This window comes from Gracilinanus agilis, chromosome 2 (assembly GCF_016433145.1).
Source record: "Gracilinanus agilis isolate LMUSP501 chromosome 2, AgileGrace, whole genome shotgun sequence".
Lineage (NCBI taxonomy): Eukaryota > Metazoa > Chordata > Mammalia > Didelphimorphia > Didelphidae > Gracilinanus > Gracilinanus agilis.
In genome coordinates, this window is record NC_058131.1 from 584,027,867 (window position 1) to 584,055,187 (window position 27,321).

Genomic DNA, 27,321 nt, shown 5'->3' on the forward strand with positions numbered 1-27,321 from the left:
CAGTGCTTTAAAGTTTGTAAAGCACTTTACATATATTTTGTCAATTGATCCACCATCTTATTTGATAAACTATCAACCTCCATGCCCACTTACTCATCTCCTTAAATTCTTTTTGAGAATTGAGAGTTTATGCCCCTTCAAAAAGTCATCACCTTAGTCCATACTCCTACCACTTCATAAAGTACTTGGACCCTTATGATACATTTTTATAATGAATTATGTTGTGCCACAGAAATCTATAAGTTACATATTCATCATGGAAGATAGCATGTAGAAAAGTTCAAATGAAAGCATTCCTATTGATGATAAAGGTTCCTAACTGTTCTTGTCCACATGTGATGTAACAATTACTTTAAGACTATGATTTCTCAAAATCTTAGGGAATCCACAGTTGTATGAAAATAATTGGGAAATAATTGGGAAAGTAATTGAGAAAGTAATTCTCAAGAATACACATTGGGCCAAAAAAAAAAAACGCTTAATGGGCAAAGACATGAAACTGGAGAGGGGACCAGTTGAAGATAGACCAGCAAAATGTATATTTTAGATAAGTGCTATAGATGTCAGTGACCTGGGCCAAAAATTGAGAAGAAGAAAGTCCATAGCATATGTTACTTCAGAAGAATTGTGGAATGCTTTAAGGGATCCCTGACTTCTCATCCTCCCCAAAATCCATCTCTTTAACACCAATATTCTGGCGATGCCACATGACTATAAATCATAGAAAACCATGATTTTAGGAGAATTGCAGTTTAAAAATATTCCAAAGAGGGGGACTAGCTATGTGGCTCGGTAATTTGAGAGCCAGGCCTAGAGACAGGAGATCCTGAATTGAAATGTGGCATCAGACACCTCCTAGATGTGTGACCTTGGGCAAGTCATTTAACCCTCATTGCCTAACCTTACTGCTCTTCTGCTTTGAAACCAGCTTATAGTATTGATTCTAAGATGAAAGGCAAAGTTTTAGATATATATATTCCAAGGACAGTAGAAATTCAGTAAACATTTATTAAGTACTTACTGTGTCAGACACTGTACTAAGCACTGGGGAGACAAAAGTGAGTTCAAAAGATAGTTTCTGATTTTAAGAGGCTTACAATCTAATGAGAAAGATAAGAAGCAAACAAATATATATCAAGCAAACTATATACAGGAAAAATAGGAAATAATTAAAAGAGAGAAAGCATTTTATATTTTAATTTAATTTAAGAGGAATTAAGGAAAGCCTCCTGAATAAGCAGGTTGAAGCATTTACTAACAAGAACTTGTCCAGGATAAGTGCCAGCCATAAAAGGAATTCCTGCCAACACATATGACCATAAAAGATGGCGGACCCATCATGTAGTGAGAATAGGAGATAATATAGATACAGCACAGTTGTTCCCTTAATACCCTTTGGTTAAAGAAAAAAGTAACAAGAAAAAGGACTTCAATGTACTGAGTGATTCCTCTGAAAATGACTTTTTGAAATGCACAGACAGGAATTGTGTAAGATGAGAAAGTGTGAGGGGACTGTAACGTATACTGGAAGGGATGACCGGATACCCATGAAATGACGGATTTATCAAACAATATCAAGTCGGTCATTGTCAAGTTGTTTCAAAACTGTTTTTTTGTAATAAAGATATTTTTGAACCAAGATTAGGAGACCTGGGTTTTAGTTCTAACTCTGCCACAAAACTGTTGTGTGACCTGGGGCAAATCACTTCTTTTCACTAGCCCTCAGTTTCCTTATTTCTATAACTAGAGTGCTAGACCAGATGTCCTCTGTGAACCATTCTTTTCTTTTTCTTTTCTTTTCTTTTTTTTTTTTTTTGGAACCCTTACTTGCTGTCTTAGAATCACTAGTAAGTATTCGTTTCAAGGCATAAGAACAGTAAGAGTTAAACAGTTAGGGTTAAATAACTTCACAAAGCTGAAGTGTCTGAGGTGAGATTCAAATAGTTCTTCTGACCCCAAGCCTGGCACTCTATCCACTGAGTACTCCAGCTGCCCCTTCTAGTTCTAATGTCCAATAAATCTTGCTAGCTCTGAAATTCTGTTTCCACTTGGGGTTCTATCAACAAGTTCATTTTTCTTATGTAAATGGAGTAAGGGAAGGATACTACTCTATGTTAGATGTTTAAAGATAAGTTTTTATACTGATACAGCTTAAATGTCCTCAGTTTTCATCAATTATCCTTTTCCACTTATAGGATTTTTTTCTTTGTACATTAAAGCAGCAGTTTAGAATTTGAATCTATAAACTCAAGGGAAATGAGCATTAGTTTAACTCTAATTCATCTTAACACAAAGTGTTTTTCTTTAAGTTTTGGGGTGGATTTAAAGATCGATATTTTACTACTAACTTTTTAAACTGTCTTAAATTTAAAATTAATGCATAATTCAAATTATTGGTTATTAAAAGTGGCCATTTTATACATGGTTAGGCCAAAACTGTAATGTTAGACGAAACAGTTTAATTTTAAAGCTCACTAGCATTGCTTTATTACCCTTGCTGCTGAGCCACATCTTTAGAAATTATGTGCAAATTTATTTTTATGTTTTTCTGTAGAAGCACACAGGCTTCCTGTTCTGGTCTGCTCTGAACCAACCAGAAAGGTCAGCTATAATGGCTTTCAGCACAGCCTGGCAGCAATTCTGACTAGTTTACTATGTTATTAATTCAATGTAGTATTTTCCTTTTCTCTTGGAATATGTGTTCCCAGGATACACTGCTGAGATTCTGAATGGTGTCCTTATCTACTGACTTCTTCTCTGCCGCCTGTGAACTTGCCTGGAGCTTGCTCCTCCATCCCTAGAAAACCTTTACTTGACCCTGCAATCCATTCAATCTATTATCCTATAGCTCTTCTCCCTTTCACAGTCAAACACCGAGAAAAAAGCTGTCTACACTCATTTCTTCTTACGATGTTGTTTCTTAATCATTTTTTCAATCCCTTTTAATCCGACTCTGTCCCTAGTGCTTCATGAAACTTCTCTCTATAGTTGAGTGATCTCTTAATTGCTACATTAGAATGCCTTTTTAAACTCTTCCTTGTATGCTCTGCATCTTTTGCCATAATTGGCCACTTTTTCCTCTTAAATACTTTCTCCTCCCTAGATTTTCATTAATGTACTTATCTGCTAAATTTTCTTGTTAGATCACTCCTTCCCAATACTTTTTGCGGGTTCAACATCCATGCCCCACCCTCTAATCATGGCTATATTTCAGGACTCTGTCCTCAGCTCCATGAATTCAATGATCATCCCTATACAGATGAACTTCCATATTTATATATCATCCAGTCCTCTCTTTCCTCTAAGCTCTTGTGTCCCATCAATGGCCTTGGTTATTTTTTTTTGAGGCCAAATATCCCATCTCAAACTCAGTGTGCCTGAATCAAACTCATTTAACCTGGCTCCTGCTACACATTTTTACTATTACTCTTATAGGCACCAACATCATCAAGTCAGCTTAAGTTCTCACTCTGAGAAACATTCTTGACTCTTTCCTCACCCCAGTGTTCAATCAGTTGCTACATCTGATAAACTCTATCTTTATAACATCTTTTACATCTATCCCTTTTTTCTCTATCTACAAGGCTACTATCCTAGTTCAGGGCCTCATTACCTCTTGCCTAAAACTACACGAAAGCTTCTTACTTATATCTCTACTCTTATGTCTCTGAGGATAATCATCTGCGAGGATTTCTCCACTCTGTTGCCCAAATCTTCCTTAAGGATAGCTCTGAACATGGCATTTCTCTACTCAGGAACCTTTGATGGCTACTTATTAACTCTAGAATATAATACAAACTTCTCAGCATGGTATTCAGAGCTTTTCAGAACCTTCTTCAGGCCCAGCTTTCTATGTTCTTGACAGACTAGCCTACTTCTTATTCCCTAGACTTGATATTCCATCTCCCACCTCCTTGCCTTTGTATAGACTATTGCCCCATGCTTCTCCTCCCCGTTGCCTCATAGAAAGAGTTTATTTCAAGGCTCATATACCATTTACTATAGGAATCCTTTCTCGATAGGCACAATAACGTAGTGGAAAGATCAGAGGATTTAAGGCCAGAAGATTTGGTTCAAATCCAACCTTTACCACTTACAACCTGTGTGACTTTGGACAAGTTATTTAATCTCTCCAAGTCTTAGTGTCATATCTTTAAAATGAAGGAGTGAAAAATGAATGTTTTTAAAATGAAAACATGAGATAGATGGCAGCTAAGTGCTTTCTACCTTAAAAAATGGTATCCTGTGATCTTGTACTTACCTATACACGCGCTTTTTCTCTCCAGTAGAATGTAAGATGCTTGAAGGCAGGTACATTTTGCTTTTGCCATTCTATCCCCAGTGTTTCACATATGATAAGCACTGAATAAATGTAAATGCTTGTTGAGTTATGGAAATTAACCCAAATTTAAGTAATGACTTGCCCAGATCTTACTTAACCGAAGCTTATGTTGAAGCCTGACAGGGGCCCATTGACTGAACAGAAGCCAGTTGGAGCATGTGTTATTGTGTACTATAGACTTTGTGCTGATTAGATGTTATTTCTCAACCCATGGAAGCTATGACATGGCTTTATTTGCTTAATAGGCACACTAAGGAGTGTAGAGATGCAAGGGACTTAGAAATAAGCAAAATGCTTTGGTACCAATTAAGACTCTTCTTTTCTCTTAGAGATAATGTGATAAGATGGGAAGAATTCCTTTTTTTTCTGGGAGAGAAAAAAATAAGACAAAGCCTGTTTAGTGGCAATTAGCTGTAATAGAATGATAGCTTGGACATTTTACATACACACACACACGCATACACCCCTCACCCTAGTAAAAATAATTTCCTGTATAATTCTGTTTCTAGTTTTACTCCTGGTCTTTTCAAATACCCATCATTCATAGCTGTACTTTCCTATTCTCTTTCATAAGGAAAGCCTGTAGTGGTAAGATTTGGCAGAACTAGAAGAAATGCAAATCTCTCCAGGCACATTCCAGACAGTCCCTTATACTTTCCTCTTCCTCCTCCTTTGAAAGATACTTGCTGTTCTCATTTGTTTCCTACCCTTTTACCCAGCTGTTATGGTTATATTGGCAGGGATGGGGAAGAGAGTGCATTACTATTAACTCCCCTACATAATCTTATGCATGTACTCATTCAGATCAGATTCCTTGCTTCACTAGATTCTATACATGGCATCCCCTACATTCAGGAGGAGAGCCTATAATACTTTTTTTAAACCCTTACCTTCCATCTTAGAATCAATACTGTGTCTTGGTGCCAAGGCAGAAAAGTGGGAAGGGCTAAGCAACTGGAGTTGTGACTTGTCCTGGGTCACACAGCTAGGAAGTATTTAAGGCCATATTTGAATGCAGGTCCTCCAGACGCCAGGCCTGGTTCTCTATCCACTGAGTCACCCAGCTGCCCTAACCTAATACTTTGAAGAGCATCTAGTTGGGAGTCATGGGTACCAATTTTATTCTGAAAAGTTATGCAGAATTGTTATGTAGTTCTGGAAACATCATGAGAATTTCGCCCTTCAGCTCTTGATACTCTTAGTAGGGGATCATCTGCCTTACAACTAATTACTCCCCAGGATCCTTCCTTTGGCTCTTGCCATCTGATCTATTACTCTTCTTGCCTAAATCTTACCTCAGTCTTTCCCTCTGTGATGAACTAAAATGTAAACATGCAGTTTCCTTTATGTCTTGTCTCACTCAGACTATGATCTTCTTGAGAGGTCGAACTGCCTCAGTTTTTGATTAGTATCCCCAAAACTTGACCAATACCAAGTGCTTAATCAATGCTTTTCCATTCCATTGCATAATTAAGATAATAATTCTTGGAACATATACTTGAAGATGAGCAATAACTTCCCAGACACTCATGGATTAATGCAACAAAAGTAACTCCCTGATGTTTCGCTCCTACTCCCACCTTTTATGATTTGAGAACAATAGTATCCAAATAGCTAACAGGGCAGAGGCACCATATGGCAGACCAGTAGCCACCTGTTGATAGATAATTTGTAGCCTGCGGTCACAGAACTCAGGTTAAAGTGAAGTGTGAGCTCAGAAACCAATCCATCTCCTTTCCTAAAAGAACTGTAAACTATTTTCTTAGCCCCTTGGATGAGTGCCAGTGAGTGGGAGATTGTTCCAGGTTTACATGCTTCTACAAAGAAAAAAATGTGTTTTGCATAGGCAGCCTCAAAGCTCTAGTGGTAGCTATCTGTGGAGAAAAAACAAGAACTTAGACCTATAATATTTTTTGATGTGAAGGCAGAAGTGCTTTTCTGAACCATATGGTCACCTACATGAGAGGTGTTGACATAACTCACATCAAAAGATTCCCTACTGCTTTAAATTGCTGGAGTGACTCATGTTGTTAGCAGCTAGCACCACTGGCAAATGGTTTTATCTGTAGTGACTCACTGGACAACAGTGAGTGAGAAACCCAGTACCCAGGAAACCCAAGGGAGAATGGAAGTGTGAGATAGCCTTAAGTTTTTGCAGGAATGATGAAGCTAATATACGATATCACTATACCTCTTTATGGCAGGTTTACATTTGTGGGTTCTCTGCCCACGTTTGTAGTCCCAACAACCATGGTCCTTGATGAGCCACATTTTTTTTTTACATCAAAGCAAAGTAATTGCATAAAGAAAACTGGAAATGTCCTAAAACCCTGAATTTTTCATTAGTTCATGTCCTTGATTTTGATTTCCAAATCAAACTGCTCAGTCCTATAGGAGAGGTCTTCCTGTGTACATCTTCTTGCAGATACATCTTAAATAAATCCTTATTCTCTGAATTCAGATCTATTTTGTTGACTCTGCAGTGAAATCACAGAATGTGCCTCACTGTGTCCTGTGACACTCTCGTCCATAGGTTACCACCGATTTACGTCAGCGCTGTACTGACGGCCACACAGGGACTTCTGTGTCAGCACCTATGGTGGCTGGCATTATTGCCTTGGCTTTAGAAGCAAAGTAAGTTAACACTTTCATTATTATTTTGTTGTTGTTGTTGTTTTAAGCTAATGGATACCGAATGCTTGTGTAGCCTATTGTTATTAGGACCATAAGAACCCTCTCTGTGTTTGGTTTTTATGAGGACAGACACAACTTAATCTGCTTGTGGAGACATAGTTGAGTCCTATTAATGACAGCAATGCTGTCTCCTTCTCTGTGTTCTACACTAAGGTAATGCCTTTGTACTGCATTAGCTTTCCTAATGCTAATAAATCGCTTGTAAAATGTTAAGGGTTTTTTTTGGCTGTTGGCCACAGGGAAACTTAAAAGATGTTTGTATGTGGATGGGGGTGGAAAAAGGAGAGGATTGGCTGAGTGTGCCTTCTCAGGGTCAAAAGAGAATGTTAATTTGTTTAAAACAAATGTCCACCATAAATGGACCATAACAAGTCGGTCATTTATTATATCCATTTGTTGTAGATTTAAGATTTTTAAAAGATTTAAAAAGAACTCTTAAAATGTTTAAATACTCCTAATTATATATTTTTAAAGATGTTAATATGCCTGAAGCTAACTGGAATAGAATATGATTACTATTAATTTGACAAAGAAACTATTAAATGTTTCTAGTTTGAGTACAAATAAGTCAGGTTCTATGTCCTGAGGCTCTTGAAAAACTCCAAGTTGTTACTTTCAGGGAAAGTTGTATCCACATACTCAGTAATTTATTCTTTTTTATATTTCCTCCCTTTTCTTTTTGGAAAACTTGCAATAAATTGATTATTCAGTGTCAATAGCATAAACTAACCAGATTTAGCCTTCATTTATTGTCAAATCCTTCTAACTTTGGTGCAAATAAAGCCTGCATGGTAGGAAATGCACACATTAAAATCAGATGGTAGTGCTGCTCATCATTTCAACTGCTCCTCAGAAATATATTCATAGGTAAAGAGATAACTCATCTAAATGAACTTTTATCTGGAATTTTTTACTTATAGGAAGTAAGTTTATTTCACAGAAATTGAACATTACCTGGAAGCATCTTAAGAGGCAGCCTTTAAGTCATGTGCCCATATTGCTGCCCTGTTCTATTAACCATTATAAATTCTTGAACCAAAGGAGAAAATGAACAAAAAATATCAGAAAGATATGAGTATGAAACCAAGGTATTCACTAAAAGGAAGATCTCATGGTCCACAGGTGGCAAGGGCACACAGAACCTTACTCAAGAAAGAGTGGGCTCAATTTGTTATGGATGTTTTTTTTCCAGTGAGAGTTCTCCTCCATTTATGAGGCATTGTGGTACAGTAGAAAAAACTGGATTTGGAATTAGAGGCTTCAACATAGTCTTGGGCAACTTCCTTAATTTCTTTGGGCCTCACTTTCCTTATCTGTAAAAATGAAAGGGTTTGACTAGACCTCAGAAATCTCCTTCAGGTCAAAATCTATGATCCTATGAACACAAATCCAACAATTTTATCATGAAAATCAGATGGAGAAATAGAATTTTCTTAACAGAAACTTGGTTTTATACTTTGTTAGAACCCATCTATTTTGTTCTAAAGCAACAGATATCCCTGTGTTAAAACTTTCCCAATGCCTAGTTTTAGCCTCAGTTAGTTAGGCACAGTTTATTTTTTTTATTATAGGAAGCTGTCATTTTTATTCCTGAACCTGCGAAAGAGCATTGGACTGGGAACCAGGAAACCTGAGTTCTAGTACCAGCTCTGCCACTAACTAGGGGGTAAGTTTCAATGAGGGAATTGGACTAGATGATCCCTAGAGTCCCTTCCAACTTAGATCTCCTATGATTCTATGAAAATGTGGTTGGAAACATTGAATTCAGAGGTACCATAGTAATTATTCCTGTCCTACCATGAGGATTTCAGAAAACATACAGTAGAAGTCACTGGGGCAGATATTATATGAGTTGGTACCTGATATCTTTCTTCCTGCTCCTATTCCTCTGAACCTGAAGTGGAAAAAAATTCAGATGCAGTCTTTCAGTAATAAGGAAATCCCTACTCACTTCCTATCTCCTTCACCAGTGATACCAATTGGGAGAACCAGAAGTAACTTTGGCTAGTATCATTCAGATGGGCAGCATGGCAAGACTGGACCTAGAACCCAGTCTCATTATCCATCCTCTAGTTCTAGCATGTGCTGTGTGGGACCCCTGGAACAGCCCAAGCTATGATCCCAAATCAACACAGCCTTCTAAAAACAACATCTACATGCATATGCATACACTCACACACCCACACATGCACATGCCAACATCACAACACAAAAGAGGAAACAGAGAACTAGTTATCATGGGTACTACAACTGTGCCCTATTTCTCAGCCTCAAATCACTTTTTCCCCCTTTCATTCCACTCACTTTCACAACATATTTTCTTAACACTAATGGTAGGTAGTTTTTCTCCAAGATGCACCAGGCTTCTTCCCCTGTCTTCTCTGACAAAAGTACTGGGGTAAGCAACTGCCACTTGATTCATCTCTTTATCAAAGTCCCAGATTATCCTTTGCTCAGTGGGAGACATCAGGTATTCTTTTCACCTCTGGGCCCTACTGAGTATTATTCTCCCTATTATTCTAATATTCTAAATAGGAGTACTGATAGGTGTCCCTGGCCTTGGGGTTCCCCTATATTAAAAAAACAAAGTAATATTAGACTTGAGATATTCTTCCTAAACCACCTCCCTCATAAAGGATCCCTCTTAGCTGATAATACCAATAAAAATGGCAAAAGAAATATAATTCCCTATGATTTTTCCCTTTTCCTCTCAGATTGGATCTGTGATACCACCTTAATTCATTGAGAGGAAAACTAAAAAGGAATGATTTTGAACTGTTCGTTTTGGGGTGTGAAGAGGGCTAAGATGTGCTGGTGATTCAAGATAGCCATCAGGGCTTCTAAAAGAATTATTTTTCAAGAGGAAAGGAGTTGTAGGCCAAGTGTAAAGCAGACACTATTTAAAAGAGAGTGAAAGAGGTTCAGATGGTGACACATGCAAACAATTTAACATACACTCTTAAGAAGAGTAAACTAGAGGCTGTTCTGGGCCAAGCCAAAGTTCACCAGATCTACAATTTCCAGCTAGGGAGAGGCAAAGGGCAGGAACAGGATCCAAAACAGTGATCTAAAGCCAGGGAAGTTAGCATGAAGTTATGGAAATTTTATACTGGGGGAGTAGTAGCTCTCTGTAAAATCATAGGATCATAAGATTTAGAGCTGGAAAAGGATGTAGGCCAAATTATGTAGGCCAATGCTTTATTTTATAGCAAAGGAAACTGAGGTCCAAAGAGTTAAGGCAATTTGTTCAAAGTTACATACCTAGGAAATGTTGAAGTCAGAATTTGAACCTAGGTTCTCTGACTCTGAATCCAAACTTCTTTTTACTTTTTTCAAGCTGCATCTATGATGGTTTGCCCTGAGCAGCAATGTTGTTTGTGTAATGGCAGTGACATATTAGCCATGGCCCTTCCTTTCTGTTCTGTGTTGGCATTATTGTGAGCTAGAATGCTTGCCATGTTCCTCCTTGGACCATTACTGGTTTGTGGTAGGCCTAGACTTTAAGGTTGTTTTGGGAGAGCAGATACAACAAGGATACATATGCTCATTCACAGAAGGCAGATCCCTGGGACAGAGAAGTGGTAAAAATCAGTCCATCCCAGGAACTTTGAAGGCTGGGGACACGATGAAAAAGCAGAAAATGTCTTTGCCTTCAAGGAACTTGCATTCTACAAGGAGAAACAACATATGAAGACAAACAAGCAGAGAGAGTCAGAGACGGAGACAGAGACAGAGAATGTATATATAGATAGTAAAGATGGAATAGTTCCAAGGTAACCTTAGAAGGTTTGCTAGGTAGAGCAATGCATAGAGCACCGGGCTTGGAGTCAAGAAGGCTCATCTTTATCAGTTCAAATCAGGCCTCATACACTTACTAGCAGTGTGACAGTGGGCAAGTCATTTAACTCTGTTTGCTTCAGTTTCCTTATCTATAAAAAGAGCCAGAGAAGGAAATAGCAAATCAATCCAATCTCTTTGCCACGAAAACTCCAAGTAGCATTATGAAGCATCAGATATGACTGAAATGAGGGGAACAAAAAGACCCAAGACAGCCACAGTTTGTGTATGTGATCAAGCAAATAAGAGTGAAAATTATGAGTCTGAAATACAGGGAGAAAAACCAGGAGAGACCAATGTCATGAAAATCCAAAGAGGAAAGAGTATCCAGGAAGATACTGATCGACAATGTCAAATACTGAAAACAAGTCAATATGTATAAGAGATGAGAAAAGGCTATCAGATTTGACATTTAAGAAATAATTACTCACTGAAAATAGAGTAGTTTCAGTTCAATGATACAGTTAGAAGCCATCATATAGTAGGTGAGAGACGCAAAAGAGAGTAGAGAAAGTGGAGGCACCAAATATCTGTGGTCTTTCAAGTAATTTAACAAAGAAGAGAAAGAGATTTAGGACTATATTTGGAGGGATCATAAATAATTTTATTTTTAAAGATTAGAAGCCTCGGTCATGGTTGTTAATTAAGAAAGAAAGAACAGGTAAATAGGAAATGATTGAAGATTAGAGAAATAGAGGGAGGATAATAATGGAAACAATTTGTTGGAGAAGTCAGGAGGGATTAGGATCTAAGAAGTTAGGACAGTAAGTATATACCACAGGAAGTTAGAAAGTAAAAGAAAGCTGAAAGATATGAGTAGCAAGAGTTGATTGGGGCAGCAGGTAGCATTATGAATAGAGTGCTGGGCATGGAATCAGGAAGACTCCTTTTTCTGAATTCAAATCTGGGCTCCGACACTCACTAGCTGTGTGACCCTGGGCAAGTCACTTAACTTTGCCTCAGTTTCCTCTCCTGTAAAATAAGTGGGAGAAGGCAGGGGCAAGTTAGTCTAGTATCTTAGCCACAAAACCACCAAATGAGGTCATGAAGAGTTGGACACAACTGAAAGGTTGTCAGGTTAGCATAGATGGGAGCATATTTTTAATTGGAGAGGAAAGAATCAGAAGGAAGGGAAAGGTTGCAGATTCGAAACAGATTGAGTATGACTAATCTAGCCAGGACCCAGAAATGGGATGGAGAAGATAAACGCACTGGCCTTGGTAGGGAGGAAGGAAACTTCTTTATTTGAGGCAGGAGTGAAGGAAGAAAGAATGAGTTGGTGTGGATACATTTTCTGGAGGGCACTTGAAGAAATTCATGACCCAAGCTTTCCATCAAAAAGAAACCACAAGTAGAAGATTCCTGGTATATGACAATTTGTCCTTCCTCTTGATTCCTTAAGCTTTATGTAATCCAGATTGTCTTCTGGTTTCATGACACCTGACTTCCATGCCACCTTTTCAGTCAAGCAGTTCACCTGATTATCTGCTGATATTGGATCTTAATATCCCTTCCTGTCATGCCCTTAGCATCAGCCTTTGCCAACTTCCAACTTGAATTTATATTTTATGTAATTTGTATTATAATTTCTTCTATGTGAATTTCTCCAGCAAAGCATAGCAATCTTGGAGTAGAAAACAAATGCAAAACCACCTCAAATGCAGGCTATTTGGCAGAATGAAGATGAAGTAAAAGTTGAAGGAGTGGAGGATTCTAGGGGAAAGGCAGGGTATGTAAGAACATTGTTAGATTGAAGGACCATGGGTCCCTGGCTGAGTAGAAGTAAAGCCAAATAAAGTATGGTGGACTTGGAGAGTATTCAAAGAGTCAGAGGCCTAGAGGTAACAATAATGATGAAGAATTAATGCAGTTGTAATCAAAGAGTAATATTTATGGAGAGGGGATGGCTTATGGAAGCGCAGAGAATTTCTGAGTTGGAGACCTAGAGGTATAACAGTTTAAAATGATGAAAGTATGGTCATGTTAGAGGAGAGCTGAGACCATATGGAGGTAAAGTTTCTTTACCTTGTGCTAAAAAAAAAAAAATAAAATAAACAAACAAAAAAAACATAGACAAACCTGAGATTCAAGAACACTTGATAGCAAAGAAGTCAAAAGTCTCCTCCCTACTTGGGTTCCAGTGTTCTTAGGTCAAACAAATGGAGAGAGGGACCTTACAGAATCCCTGGTCTCCTTTAAGCCCCCCTTCTCCAGAACCTCAAGGGATTCTCCCTCCCATCTCAGGGAAACTCAGCTATAGAACCTGGGGGTGGGAGTAGGGTGGATCCCCAGAGAAGATGGACTCTAGTCCCTGGGACTCATCTCTACCAGAGAATTTTTGTGGGTTGGGGAATAGTGAGTGCAGATGAAGGGGCATTTCTCTGTCCCTACCTTACTCTCTTTCCTCCCTAAGATGATGCTTCTGTTTGTAATAAAAAAATAAATCTTTAACTTGTAATTATTCTTTTCCACAATAAATGAACTTGTGCATGAGAAAAAATATTGTAATAAAATAAATTATTATATGGTTATTATTTTATACTTTTTAAAAGCATATTGATGGGAGATAGGCATATAAATAAGGAAAATCCCAATGGACATGTGCATTTTATACTAAATTTTGCTATTTTAAAATAAAACAAATATGTTATATATATGGTTGAAGATCTAAATTTTATAACCTTCAGGCCCAAGCAACAGTAAGCTGAATTGGGGAATTTTTGTGGACTGTAGTCTTAAATGACTGTATACTTTGAAAACGTACCATGAGAATGCATTTCCCTCACAACATGTAGGTTTGGAGTAGGTTCTCAATAAATGTTGTGAAAGAAATTATCCAAAGAAAGAACTTTTACTGTAACTATGGTAGGAGAGGGGAAGAAGGAAAGAAGTATTTATTAAATGCCTACTATGTGCCTGTCATTCTCTTAAGCATTTTTCAAATGTTATTTTACCCTCCCAACAACCCCGGGAGGGGTAGGTATTATTATTGTCATTCTACAGCTAAGGAACCTGAGACAGAGAGAAATTAAGTGACTTGCCCACAATCTAACAGCTAGTGAGTGCCTGAAACTGGATTTGAAATCAGGTCTTCCTGTCTCCAGATTCAGTACTCTTTCTACCACTTTCTCTAATGGCTTCCCTGCCCTTCCTACTTAACTTCATTCCACTGGTGGAAAATCTTAGATAGATTATGGTACAAATGGTTAACAAGTCTAGATTTTGGATGCTCAAGGTTTTAGCAGTATGGATTTTGGATCTTATATCCTATGAAATTTCATCTCCAAATTCAGTTACTAAAAAACTATTTCTTAAGGATTAGGATTCATTAAGGATGCAATACAAATCCAGTTCCTTAAGATGCAATACAAAGTGCAAAAGATGTACTCTTTAGTCTCATGATGTTTGCTGAAGTCTAAATTTTACACGCCGCCAACATGGAATGCTTCAGTTGGCATTTCAGGGCATATTCGTCATCATCATCATCATCATCATCATCATCAACTTGTTTTCATATTTTCATAGCAACCAGTTAACCTGGAGGGATGTTCAGCATCTGCTTGTGAAAACATCCAGGCCAGCTCATCTAAAAGCAAGTGACTGGAAAGTAAATGGAGCAGGTCACAAAGGTGCAGTAAATACTTTCAATTACTTTTGACACTGTTGTTGTTTTTTTTAATGGACCAGTAATGCTTAACCATGATTTTATACGTCTCCCTTTATCTTAAAGTGTGTTTGAACTTTGTTTTTCAGCAGTAATAGTTAGCATTTATAGGTAGCGCCTTAAGGCTTGCAAAGCATGTTTCATTTATTTTCTCATTTTATCTTCACAGTAACCCTGGGAAGGTAAAGGCTATTATGAACACCATTGTACTGATGAGACATGTGAGGCAGTCAGAGGTTAAATGACTTGCTCAGTCACAACAGCTAATAAGTGTCCAATGCTGAATTTGAATTCAGGTTATCTTGATTCCAGGTCTAGTACTCTATCCACTGAGCCATCTAGCTTACTTAAGTTTAATTCACTTATATGTTTAAAAAACAGTTGTGCGGGGCAGCTGGGTAGCTCAGTGGATTGAGAGGCAGGCCTAGAGACGGGAGGTCCTAGGTTCAATCCGGCCTCAGACACTTCCCAGCTGTGTGACCCTGGGCAAGTCACTTGACCCCCATTGCCTACCCTTACCACTCTTCCACCTATAAGTCAATACACAGAAGTTAAGGGTTTAAAAAAAAAGAAAAAAGAAAAAGAAAAACAGTTGTGCTTGTGTGTATAAAATCTTTAGCAGATTTCTGTCTCAGCAGGAATGGGGGAGGAAGGGAGAAGGGAAAGAACTTTGAAGTCAAAAATGTTTTTAATTAATGTTAAAATCATTTTTACGTGTAATCGAGGAGAAATAAAATATTATTTTTTAAAAATGAAAAAGCAGTGCGTTGGCCTTGCTGTAACTGAAATTTATATAACAATTCAAAGTTCACAAAGTGCTTCTCAGGGAGCGGCTGGGTGGCTCAGTGGATTGAGAGCCAGGCCTAGAGATGGGAGGTCCTGGGCTCAAATCTGGCCTCAGATGCTTCCTAAATGTGTGACACTCAGCAATTCACTCAACCCCCATTGCCCAGCCCTTACTTCTCTGCCTTGGAACTAATACACTGTATTGATCCTAAGACAGAAGGTAAGGTGTTTTGGTTTGTTTTTTTAAGTGCTTCACATACACACGCATAATTTTATCCTGACATCAACCCTGTGGAGTTGATGCTATTATTTGTTTAAATATTTTATGTATATTTTAAATATATTTTTACATATGTATATATTTATTTGAGACAATATATGTCTCAAAGGGTGTGCCCAGCAATACTAGCTTGCCCTAAGTTTCATTACTTGTGCTGTGAAATTTTGCTCTCTACACATTCATTTAAAACATCATAAATCGGGGGGCAGCTGGGTAGCTCAGTGGATTGAGAGCCAAGCCTAGAGGCGGGAGGTCCTAGGTTCAAATCTGGCCTCAGACACTTCCCAGCTGTGTGACCCTGGGAAAGTCACTTGACCCCCATTGCCTACCCTTACCACTCTTCTGCCTTGGAGCCAATACACAGTGTTGACTCTAAGACGGAAGGTAAGGGTTTTTAAAACAAAACAAAACAAAACAAAAATCATAAATTATAAAATGCTCTGTGGTCTCCATCCTTTTGAGCATGCAATTAATGATATGAACCACCAAAATACACATGAAACAAAATCCATTCTCCTGCTTCCCCTTCCCAGCTTTGTGTAAAGAAAATCATAGTAGCAGTTACAACATCTATAGGACCAATCTGGAGTCACAAAGCTGCCTTCCCCATTGGGAGGCATGAGGAAGGAAAAAAGGAAGGTGATCAGGAGGAAGTCATGGTAAAGACGGGGCAGAAGAATCCCAAAGCCTGGATAATGGGTTTGAAGTCTCCATTCGTTGGGAACCTTTCTTTGTTGCCCACTTAAGTGATGAGTGTGCCATGACTCTTCATGGCAAAGAATACTGTGCCATGAGGAAAAACAATTTCAGAGCACTAATTCAAGTTCACTTTCAGTTCCAAAATTCTCTCGTCATCCAAGATAGTTAATGAAATATCCAAAGCAGCAATACAACAGGTCCACAGCCTAGACCCCTGGTTTTTGCCAGCTTTAGCTTTAAGTCTCTGATGAGATTTCAAGGGAACCCAAACAATAGCATTAGAGTGAGGCTTCCAGTGTATTCCCTATAAACCCTAGAAAAGGCTTTCTAGAAATCAGAGAGGGATTTAGGAACTTCAGAAAGGTAAGAAACCACTGAAGCAGGACTTCTTAACTTTTTTTTTTGGTATTAAGGCAGCTACATAGTCCAGTGGTTAGAGCACAGGACCGGTCCTGAGTTCTAATCCATACTTTACTAGCTACATGACCCTGGACAAATCACTTAACCTCAGTAAAGTGGGAATAATAATAGCACCTCTTCAGAAATTTGTTGTGAGAATCAAATGAATAGTATTTGTATTTAGCACAATGCCTGGCACATAGTAATATACTTATTTTAGATACTTATACTTATCCTCTTTCCATTTCTCCCTACACCCACCATGGACCCCACTGGCAATAGGATAATGCCTAGGGACTCCTAAGAATCATATTATAAATACACAAAATTAGATACATTCAAATGGGGTTATCAAGGCAACCAGTTATATAGAAATACAGTTCTATAAAATTGTATTTTAAGTTCATGGAACTCCCCCTCCCCCTTGCACTAAAGTATACACAAAAAGGAGGTGGTTGATAATGGAGATTTTGCAATAGGATTACTTTTGTTTGACTCGTGGATATTTTGAAAGATCATAGTGTACTCTTTGGGGTGGGAGGGAAGGAGAGAGAAGAAAAGAGAGAGAGACAAGCAGACAAACAGACAGACAGACAGAGACAGAAAGAGAGACAGAGAGAGACTATAGTTATATTTCTTTTTAGCAGCCTAAGACCAACTCACTCCACTTTAGATTTATTTAGTTTTTAAAATAAAAATCAAATCTTAATATGATAAATGTCAGGGGACACTTTTAATTCATTTGAGCCTCATTATATCAAATGTTATTAAAAGAAAAATATGTGGGGCAATTAGGTGACTCAGTGGATAGAAAGCTGGCCTGGAGACTGGAGGTTCTGGATTCAGATCTGGTCTTAAGATACTTCATTACCGTGAGATCCTGGGCAAGTCAATTAAACACTCCCAGTTGCCTAGCCCTTCTTCTTCTGCCTTGGAACCAATACTTGATATGGATACTAAGACAGAAGGTAAGGGTCTTAAAAAAAAAAGGTGAATTGAGCACTGATTGAGACTTAGGGTGTGGCCTCAGACATTTCCTACCTGTGTGACTCTGGGCAAGTCTCTTTAACCCCTATTGCCTGGCCCTTACCTCTCTTCTGCCTTAGAACCAATACATTGTATTGATTCTAAGATGGAAGGTAAGGGTTAAAAAAAAACAACAACTTAGGATGGGTGGTGGGGGACTTTGTTTTGAACATTTTTGTGGAGGCAGGCTACTGTGCCAGAGTTTTTATTTGTATTAAAATTTTAGCCTGTTAAAACAAAAATGTATCTGCTTATAACTTTCCCTGTCTCTCAAATTTGACTTTAAAATGTCCTTTCCTTGATAATCTTGATCCCAATAATGGTAGATTGCTGGTAGTTCTGATCATCTTCTCTAATTACCAAATATAGTACCACATAAATAATAGCATTATACTGAGGCTTCTAGTGTGTATTCCCTATAAACTCTAAAACAGACTGTTTAGAAATCAAAGAATAAAATTTAGGAACTTCATAAAATGAAGAAATTACTGGATCAGGACTTCTTAACTATTTTTGTATCACAATATCTATATTATCCAATGGAAAGTATCATTATGTCCTGCATATAGTTGGTTTTTTTTAATAGGGAAGCAAGAAAGGTGAAAGTAGCGTGATTTCAGTGTTATTTATCCTACCCCTGCATTTAATAATGACCTTCAATTTTAGTTACAGAATAACAGAAATTGTGAGTTGGGAGGGACCTCAGAAGCCATCTAATCTAAACCACACACAAAAGGAATTCCCACTATCATACCCAAGAAGTGGTTTTTGTTGTTCAATCATGTTCAACTTGTTATGACCTCATTTGGAGTTTTCTTCACAAAGATACTGGAATGGTTTGCAATTTCCTTCTCTAGCTCATTTTATAGATGAGGAATCTGAAGTCAATAGTGTTAAATTAACGAATAACAAGTGGTTATCTAGTCTCAAAAGACTAAAGACTAAGGAAAGGAAATCCATGACCTCTATTGGCAGCATATTCCTCTTTTGAACAATTCTAATTTTCCCTGAGATCAGGCCTAAATTTACCTATTTACTACTTCCATTCAGTGTTCCTGGTTCTGTTCACAGGGTTCAAATGGAGTAAATCTAATTTCTCTTCTGTGACAGTTCTTCAAATATTTGAAGACAATTACCCCCCAGGAGTCTTTTTTTTTTTTCAAGCTAAACATTCTCAGTTCCTTCAAAAAGAAGGTTGTTCATTCATTTCAAGCAAGAACAAAGCTTGAAGTCTATGATTGCCTTGAATGGCCAATCAGCTCCCTCATTCCCTGACCACTCCCCACATAATCTGACCTTTTAAGGAAGACTGGGGTTTGAATCCTTCCTCATATGGTTATTATTTGTGGGACTCTGGGCAAGTGACTTAGCCTCTCTGAGACTCAATTTCCTTTTCTGTAAAATGGAAATTCTAATGGCAGCCAAAGAGGGTTGTCTTCAGGATCAAATCAGAATATACATAAAGTGATTTACAAACCTGAAAGTGCTATATAAACAGGACCAGGAGAAATCTTTTTAATTTGTCTGCCAGCCTGACATTTCCTTGCCGTGTAGCTTGAGTACCAGGGTCAGTGAAATAATAGCACCAGATTCCAGCCATGAATGACTTTGAAAAGACCCAAACAAAAGAGCCAGATTTTGAAGCTTCTGTCTTTTTAGTTAGCCATCTCTATGGATTTGGCTTGGTGGATGCAGAAGGGATTGTGATTGAAGCTAAGAAATGGAAGGCTGTCCCCTCTCAACACACGTGCATCGCAGCATCAGACAAGAGACCCAGGTGAGTTTTGCTTTGGCTTTGTGTGACTTTTTATGTGAATATTGTCATCTTATATTTTTAAATATTTTAAGGTGAGTGTGCATGTGCACACACAAGCATGCATGGAAATGTTCCTTAGGAACCCTGTGGTTTTTGCTTTCTTTTCAGGATTGGTTTGGAGAAAATAAGGGCTTCTGAATATGGGGAAGAAGAGTCCTCATAATTCACTATATGTTACATCTAAATAGCCCTTGTCACTCTTCTGTCTTAGAGTTGATACTAAGATGGAAGATAAGGGTTCATTATTTTTTTTAACCATTTAAATTTTTATTTGGGTCAACAATAAAAACACCACTAGTTTGTCAATTCTGATCTAACTTTTGAGAGGTTACTCATAAGAACAGCCATACAGAATGAAACCATTGGTCCATCCATTTCAGTTTCCTATCTCTGTGAGGTTTTATGTCAAGGAATGATCATTGTTTTTTATTTCATCAAGTTTTAAAAGTTAGAAAGGTATTCACAAATAACTCTACCTTAACTCACTCCTTATTTTGCTTTTATTCATCTCTAAAGTAGCTTCGTGTAGTTGTCACCCAAAGAATTGTGCTTCTGTTAATGGCTTTAGAACACCTTTCAGATGTCTAGTTCTAGTATTCAATACAATTCAACAAATAGATATTGAGGCTCTCATATACAAAGTGCCATGGTAGGTGCTGAAGACATAAAGATTTTTAAATGACATGTAGGGAATAAAGTGATAATGAACTAAAAGGCAGGAAGGATTTCATTTCCTGCTTCAGAAACTTACTGGCTCTGTGACTTTGGGCAAGTTGCAAGCTTTCTCTGCCTCTTTTCCCTCATCTGTCAGTCATTAAACATGTATTTAGTGCCTTTCTGTGCCAGACACTGTGCTAAGCACTAGAGATAAGACAGTTCCAGTTTTCAATAAGCTCATAATTTATTGGATGATTGGATTCCTTAAAATATAAGGACCCTTTCAACTTTGCATTTATGATCCTGCCATTAAGGAGGCTACATTCTATGGGAGGGACCATAACTTATGCACAGATATTCTAGGATTTAGTGGCCAAGTTCATACTCACCCTTAGGGGTATCATACCCATATTGAGAATGTTTTTCAGGTATTTCTGTTTTGGTCTTATTGAAACTGGATTTGCTTTTTATTTCAGGTTTCTAAAAAAATAAATATATTTATTCATTAGGAATTTTTCAATAAGATTTCTAGTCTGGAAAGTGAATCAGACATTAGTAGAGAAAAGCAGATTTTGTACTCCATATGAATTCTATATTGTAATTATCCTAGTTTAAGAGGGAAAGAGTATCTTTTAAAGTCCTTGTTCATTGAAAAAAATGGCTATAAATATTATTACTGGATAATATGTGCTTGAGAATGAAATTTTGTTATATCTCTAAAAGGTGGTGGTTATCACTTTTAAATGTGTGAACTAAGGCAGAATAGCATGTGTCAAAACATAACTTTCTGAAATAGCTCCAATTCTTCTAATAAATACCCTACCTTACTGGCAGAGACATTTGAGAAAGTATTAGAGCTAACATGAAGGGAGGTGTTTTGTTTTATATTTTTTTTCTTTTTAGAAGTTGTATTTTCATAATCTGCTAACTCCATTGATTGTCACCTGAGTATGCTCTCTAATATACTTCATAGACAGACATGCAAACATTCAAATAGCAGTCTTAAAACTCTGAAAGACCATTTACTGTAGAGCCTATGACTGTCTCATTCAGAAGTAGACTTCATAAAATAAAAAGGTGAGGTTTTTCATGTTTATTTATTTTAAGAGATACTGTGGGTAAATCAAGAGAGTCTTAGACTCAAATCGACCTCCATCCAATAAAATTTCTTATCTCCTTGAGGTTTTATGTTAGGGAAAGATAATTGCCTTCTATGTCATAGAGTTTAAAAGTCAGAGATTCCCAAATAACTCTAAATTTTTAATGACTCATTATTTTTCTTAGGCTGTGATGACTTGTAAGAACATTTAGAACCAAAAGACCCAACTTTTGTGTGTAAGATAGTTGTCCCTGCAACTTTGCTTCAATTTGCTCACCAAATGTTTAGCTTCTTGCACAAGTGTTGGTTTCTCCAATTTAAAATAGATCTGTTTATATGTTTTCCCTTTCAGGGCAACTCCTGAATAAAGCATTTTTACCACTTCCAAAATACATATATTTTTAAGGGAGAGTGGTGCCTAGGCAGGGAATGATTGTTTTTATTTTATTTTTTCAATAAAAGCACAAAGTCTAGACAGTGTGAGTTGAAGGGAACCGCTATAACATACAATGTGGCATTGTTCTTTTTCTTTGCAGAAAGGAAAAATTCAACTGGTTTCTTTAGGAGATGAATTACACACCTATTAAATGAGCATTATGATTTATTTTTCATTGAAGGCTATCCATAACTATTCAGGATACCCAGCAAAATTATCACCCCCAATTTTGTAGTTATTTTCATCATCAACACTCAATCCCACCTCAACCATCTCTAAGGAAATGAAAATCAAATCAAGTTTGATATGTGTCTTTATTGAAATAAGAAGTGTATGAATGGCAGAAATATAGTTTTCCTTTTTTTTTAAAACTTCTGCCCTTTGACACAACCTCAGCTGATTCTAGTTCATATTTATTATTCCTACAAATGATAGTTTGAGCACCATCAGAGTTGAGAATAAGCTTGGGACAAGAGTTCAAGCCCTTGGGTAAAGTGAAGGACCATTTGTTTTCCCTACCTATACCTTTAGAAAACTGCTTCATGTAGCTTTTAAAGTCTTTTGGTGGTTCCAAGACTGTTAGTTTTACTCATTTAAAATAAAAGGTGTTGGGGCGGGGGGAGGAGTAGCCTTTAGAGTTGGCTCAGTTGCCATAACTAGCGACAACTTTGCTTTATTCCTTTTATCTTCATGTCTTCTGGGTGTGGTATCTACCTGCCTGCATCTATCTGGTTCTTGAGCTTTCCTCCAACTCTGCCTTTTTCAGCATCTCTCCCTCTCATCCTGGAATCAGTTTTTGAGCAGTTCCTAGGATCTTCTGTCCACCCCAAACCAGGTCAAAGCCTCCTCCTTCAATGGTGAGTAGCAGAAAGAGAGAGAGAAAGAGAGAGAAATAGAATCTTTTCCCATGGATTCCTCTTACTTTTACATGTGTGCTTGTGTACCTCCTCTTACATAGAAGGAGAATGCTCTTCTGGGATGGGACAAATGGTTGGATAGCTTTACTCATAGAACTGAACTTTAGAAAAGAGACTTTGAAAGGGATTTATTTAGGATTGTGCCTGGTTCCTGACTCTCCTGGAAGTATTCTGAATTTGAAGGATAAATGGATGCAATATTAATCAGTACTTTGATGTTTTGAGGTCCTTGTATGTCCTCATGAGTGATGATAACAGTGGAAGAAGTTATATAATAAGATGTATCTGGTCCAGCCTCTCCATCTAGCTCTATCACTTAGCCTAATCCCTTTGGGATAAAATTATTGATAAAGAGAGAGATCATCACATTTAAGTTGGATCTAATGTTGAAAGCTTTGTCCCTTAGGTGTCAGCTCTGTTCTTTCAGCCAATACTCAGGAAATAGCATTTCTGCTTTTATCAGCCTGAATTATACCAACACTCTTGGGTTAGGATTGTGTGAAAATGGGCAAAATTAGTTGCCATTCAGAGAAATGGCATTTAATTTCTTTAGCAAATGACAGCATGCCCCATATCAAAAAGAATACTCTTTGCTCCTTAAGCTAAAGTGTCATCCAGAAAAGACCCTAACCCGTAAATATAATAATAGAAATAGAAAGATTTTTATTTCCTGATGGGGCATTATAGAAGTTAGGGAGTAGTTCCAGATAGATAAAATTCATTTAACCTGTCTCAATTCTAACTTTCTTCTTATTAAGCAATTATAAAATACACTTTTTCATAGGATAAACTTACAACTGTAAGTGAGCTAAATGAAAGCAAGGGAGAGTACACTGAAAAAAGTATGAACAGTGTATTTATTGTCTGTTACTTTCTTTGAGCTCACTAACAGGATTTTATATTATAAAGGTAGATATAAATACTATGATAATAAGAGATTCTTCTTTTTAATACTTTGTTGTACAGATGATTTCATCAGTGTAGGTATTTCCCATGGTATCTATTAAAACTGAAGACCAAGAAAATCTGGTTAATGTGTTGGGAAAACAATCAGTAAATTTCTCATGAAATTATAAGACTAGATTTAAAAAAAAAACAGTCATATATCAGGATTCTGTTTATACTTATATTGTGGAGGAAAATAATTTGTTAGAGTAATATGTTGTGATTAAAGATGCCAGCAGACAAAAGTGTTGGCTAAGCCTAGGATCCTGCTGTGAAATTCAAATATAATTATAAAAACTAATCAATTTTCATTTGCTCATGGAGCTCTAATGGCCTTAATCTAGGCTGAGCATCTCACTTTGACAATAGAAGTATAAGCATAACCCCATTTAGAAAATTTATAAATTCTTCCCTGCTGCAAACCATGCAAATGTCTACATTCCGTGGGAACGGAGGCAAAATTATGTTTACTTTGTTTTTTAGATTTAAATTACTTCGATGTTTTGGGACAAAAAGGAACCTGGTTTTTAAATGTCTTGTGTATCCCTTGAGAATCTTCAAGTCTGTTCTATCCTTGCTTTCTTAATAATTCAGAATTCTATGAAAAATGCTAAGACTTCCCTTTATTCATCTGTGAAGTAACATAGTTTTAGATAGTTATTAGGACAGCTTTTAAGTCAAATTTTAAAAGTCTTGAAGAAAGCCTCCAATAAATAAGGTAGACTCTCTGTAGAGGATCAAAGGAAAAGCATCAATTAGAATTACATAGAATAGGAGGCAGCGATGGGTTATAATCTTCAAGGATGGAAGGAATCCTCCCATTGAAGAAATCATTAATCTATTGAATTATCAAACATTAGACAAGCTTAAAGACAGTAAGACCTAACTTAAGTGTTTTGTTGGTTTAAACTGGTTTGAGAATTACAATCCATCCTGGGTTGATAGCTCAATGTTGGTCTGTGCTTACCTAAATGAAAAGAAATGTGTAATCTACAGACAATAGTTGATTATCCATGCTAATGGTGGAGAGAGAAGGCACAGATTCAATTTAATTAAAATGAGTCAGACTAGATTATCTGATTAGGGTTCCTTACAATATGAAGTGCCTACTGTTCATTTGTTCATTAAATGACTTTTTGTTAAATGCTACTATATTCAAAACACTATGCTAGTCTGTGGGATGGAGATAGAAAAATATTTAAGTATGATCTCTGTCTGCCCTTATAGATCTAGCTTGGAGGACATGACAAATACATATATGCAATATTAAAAAATAACTAGACTGAAGAATAAAATATAAGAACTTAAGTGTGGGTAGGTGGGTGAAACTAGAAGAATGAAATCTCATTGCTTAGTACAGAAATCAGGAAAAACTTCCTGGAGGAGATAATATTTGAAGTGGGTCTTAGAGGATGAATAAACAATCAAAAGGCAGAGATGAATGGAAGGGAAATCCAAATGTAGTAAATGGTATAACAAGGGCCCTATATACCTAGCATTGTCCTGGATGGCTTAAAGATTAAAAAAGAAATGAAACCTTTGATTTATTTTTACAAGTAATCTCTCAGGCTCACTGAGAAGACAGTCCCGACTCACAATAAGTTTACATTCTAATAGGATTGACAAGCTCATATAAAAATATACGCTGGATAAATATAAGGTTAATAAAAAATGTATTAAAAAAAGTAGTTATATGCAAGATAACTTGGGAAGGAAGGCACCAGTGATTGAGTCAGTGGAATCAAGAAAGATTTCCTGTCTGAGTTGTAGAGAAGAGAAAGACTTTTTATAAGAGGGAAATGAGGGGACAGTCTGAGGACTGAGAAAACGACATCAGATCTAGCATTTAAAATATCATTGACTGCCATGGATAGAGTAGGTTTTAGTTGCCTGAAAAGTAGAGAAAATTGAACTGTGTTGAGAAGTGAGTGAAATAAGAGGAAATAGAGATAAATATAGACAATTTTTACTAGAAGGTTAACCGTGAAAGTGAAATAAGATAGGTTGAGGGGATTGTAGAGTCAAGTGAAAGTTTAAAGGATCGGCAGACCTAAACTTGAGTGTAGGGAAGAAGCCAATAGAGAGAGAAAGTGGCTAATTGAGAGAGAGCAAGCTGCCTGAAAAGGGGATGGATTCAAAGTTACAAGGTGTGGCTAGGTCTTGGCTAGGGGAATTAGAGCAAAGGAGAAGATAATGGAGGATAATATCAAGAGTGTCTGAGATATAAAATAGGAGAGAAAGAAGAGGAAAAGTTTTTTTTTTAAACCAACTGTATGGAGTATAATAATCAAATGACAATGAATATTAAAGTTATCGTGCAGTAATAAGATTAATTTATGATAGGCCTACTCAACATAGTTTCATTACTTCCTCATTCAGCAGCACATGAGTAAGGTCGGAGAAAGTAGATCATGGTGGTAACTAAAGGTGGTGGGTCAATAAGGACCTCCCATAAAAAAGAGAGAAGGAATTTTTTTCAAAATTAGAACAGTATATTATTGAGCAGCTTTATTCTACATTCAAGATTGAGATAGGATGAAAGTGAGTCAAAGAGGGAGTAATGACCTAGGATAGCACTGAATTGAATGACTTGCTCCTCTAATGAGGACAAGAAGCTTAGGAGAAATGAGAAAAAGAAAAAAAATAAATTATGTTGAGATAAATTTTAGACTTCATAGACTCATAGGAAGTGAAACTTATTTGGGTGATGGTGAGATCAAGGATTGTACCATCCCTGAGTGTGGCTAAGGTGGAAATCCTGAGATAAAAAAAAAAATGAAAAGCCTGTGTCTAAGGCCAGATTTGAACTCAGAAAGATGAGTCTTCTAGGTCTAGCACTATATCTACGTGCCACCTTGCTGCCCATCCAATTTTTAGAACTCAGTATTTAAATGAACTAGGTCTTTAAGAATATATATTGATGTCCCCATGAATAAGAGCAAGGGCTGTGATAGAGACGTAGTCAATAAAAGGAATATGATGCAAGTAGTGTTTTGGGGAAAATAAGATGGCCTTAGTATCTAGGTTAAATTAGAGAGGAGTGAGAGAAGAAGAAAGAACAGTTGGGAAGCTACAGTTGTAATATGGATATGAGTTCAAGTCTTAGACTACATAAGGAAAAGAATAGGTTTGGGAAGTCGTAGGAATAAGGAAAGATAGGAAATTATGTTCAGATAGGGTCTTGACCATGGAAACTGGGAGAGGAGTAAATTCCAGAGATATCTTACAGGATCTGGTAAGGTACAGTACAAATTTCACTTTGGCATATTATGAGAAATGTACACAGACACCATATACAGACCTTCATTACACTACTATAGCACCCATTATTATCTCTCCCATGTGTGGAGAGGATTGTCATAGTATAAGGAAAATAGCAATTCCACTACAATATTAATTTGGAGGAGCAGCTAAGTGGTTTGGTGATTACAGCTACAGTCCTGGAGGCAGGAGGAATCAAATCTGGCTTCAGACGTTTCCTAGCTGGGTGACCCTAAGGAGATTCATTTAACCCCAGTTACCTACCACTTAACCACTCTTCTTCCTTGGAACTGATAATTGTATTGATTCTAAGACAGAAGGTAAGGATTTTAAAAAATTTATTTTGGAGTCTGAGGACCTGAATTCAAATCCATTCCTATACAGCCATCTCTGGGCCTCCATCTCATAGGATTTTAGACCTAGAAGGGAACTTAGAAATGTTTTGATCTAATCTACTCATTTT

At 37.1% G+C, this 27,321-nt stretch overlaps 1 protein-coding gene across 3 annotated transcripts in view; it reads left to right on the forward strand.

The window, feature by feature from the left end:
* The window catches only part of PCSK6 (proprotein convertase subtilisin/kexin type 6), a 266,121-nt gene that overhangs the window by 120,495 nt on the left and 118,305 nt on the right, over window positions 1–27,321 (forward strand). For 2 of the 3 annotated variants that reach the window (XM_044665405.1, XM_044665406.1), the window contains exons 9-11: window positions 6,876–6,976; window positions 14,399–14,502; window positions 19,387–19,504. In XM_044665405.1, the coding sequence (XP_044521340.1) occupies window positions 6,876–6,976; window positions 14,399–14,502; window positions 19,387–19,504 (323 nt within the window). The remainder of the gene's footprint in view (window positions 1–6,875; window positions 6,977–14,398; window positions 14,503–19,386; window positions 19,505–27,321) is intronic. The other variant, XM_044665407.1, reaches the window with a different exon arrangement.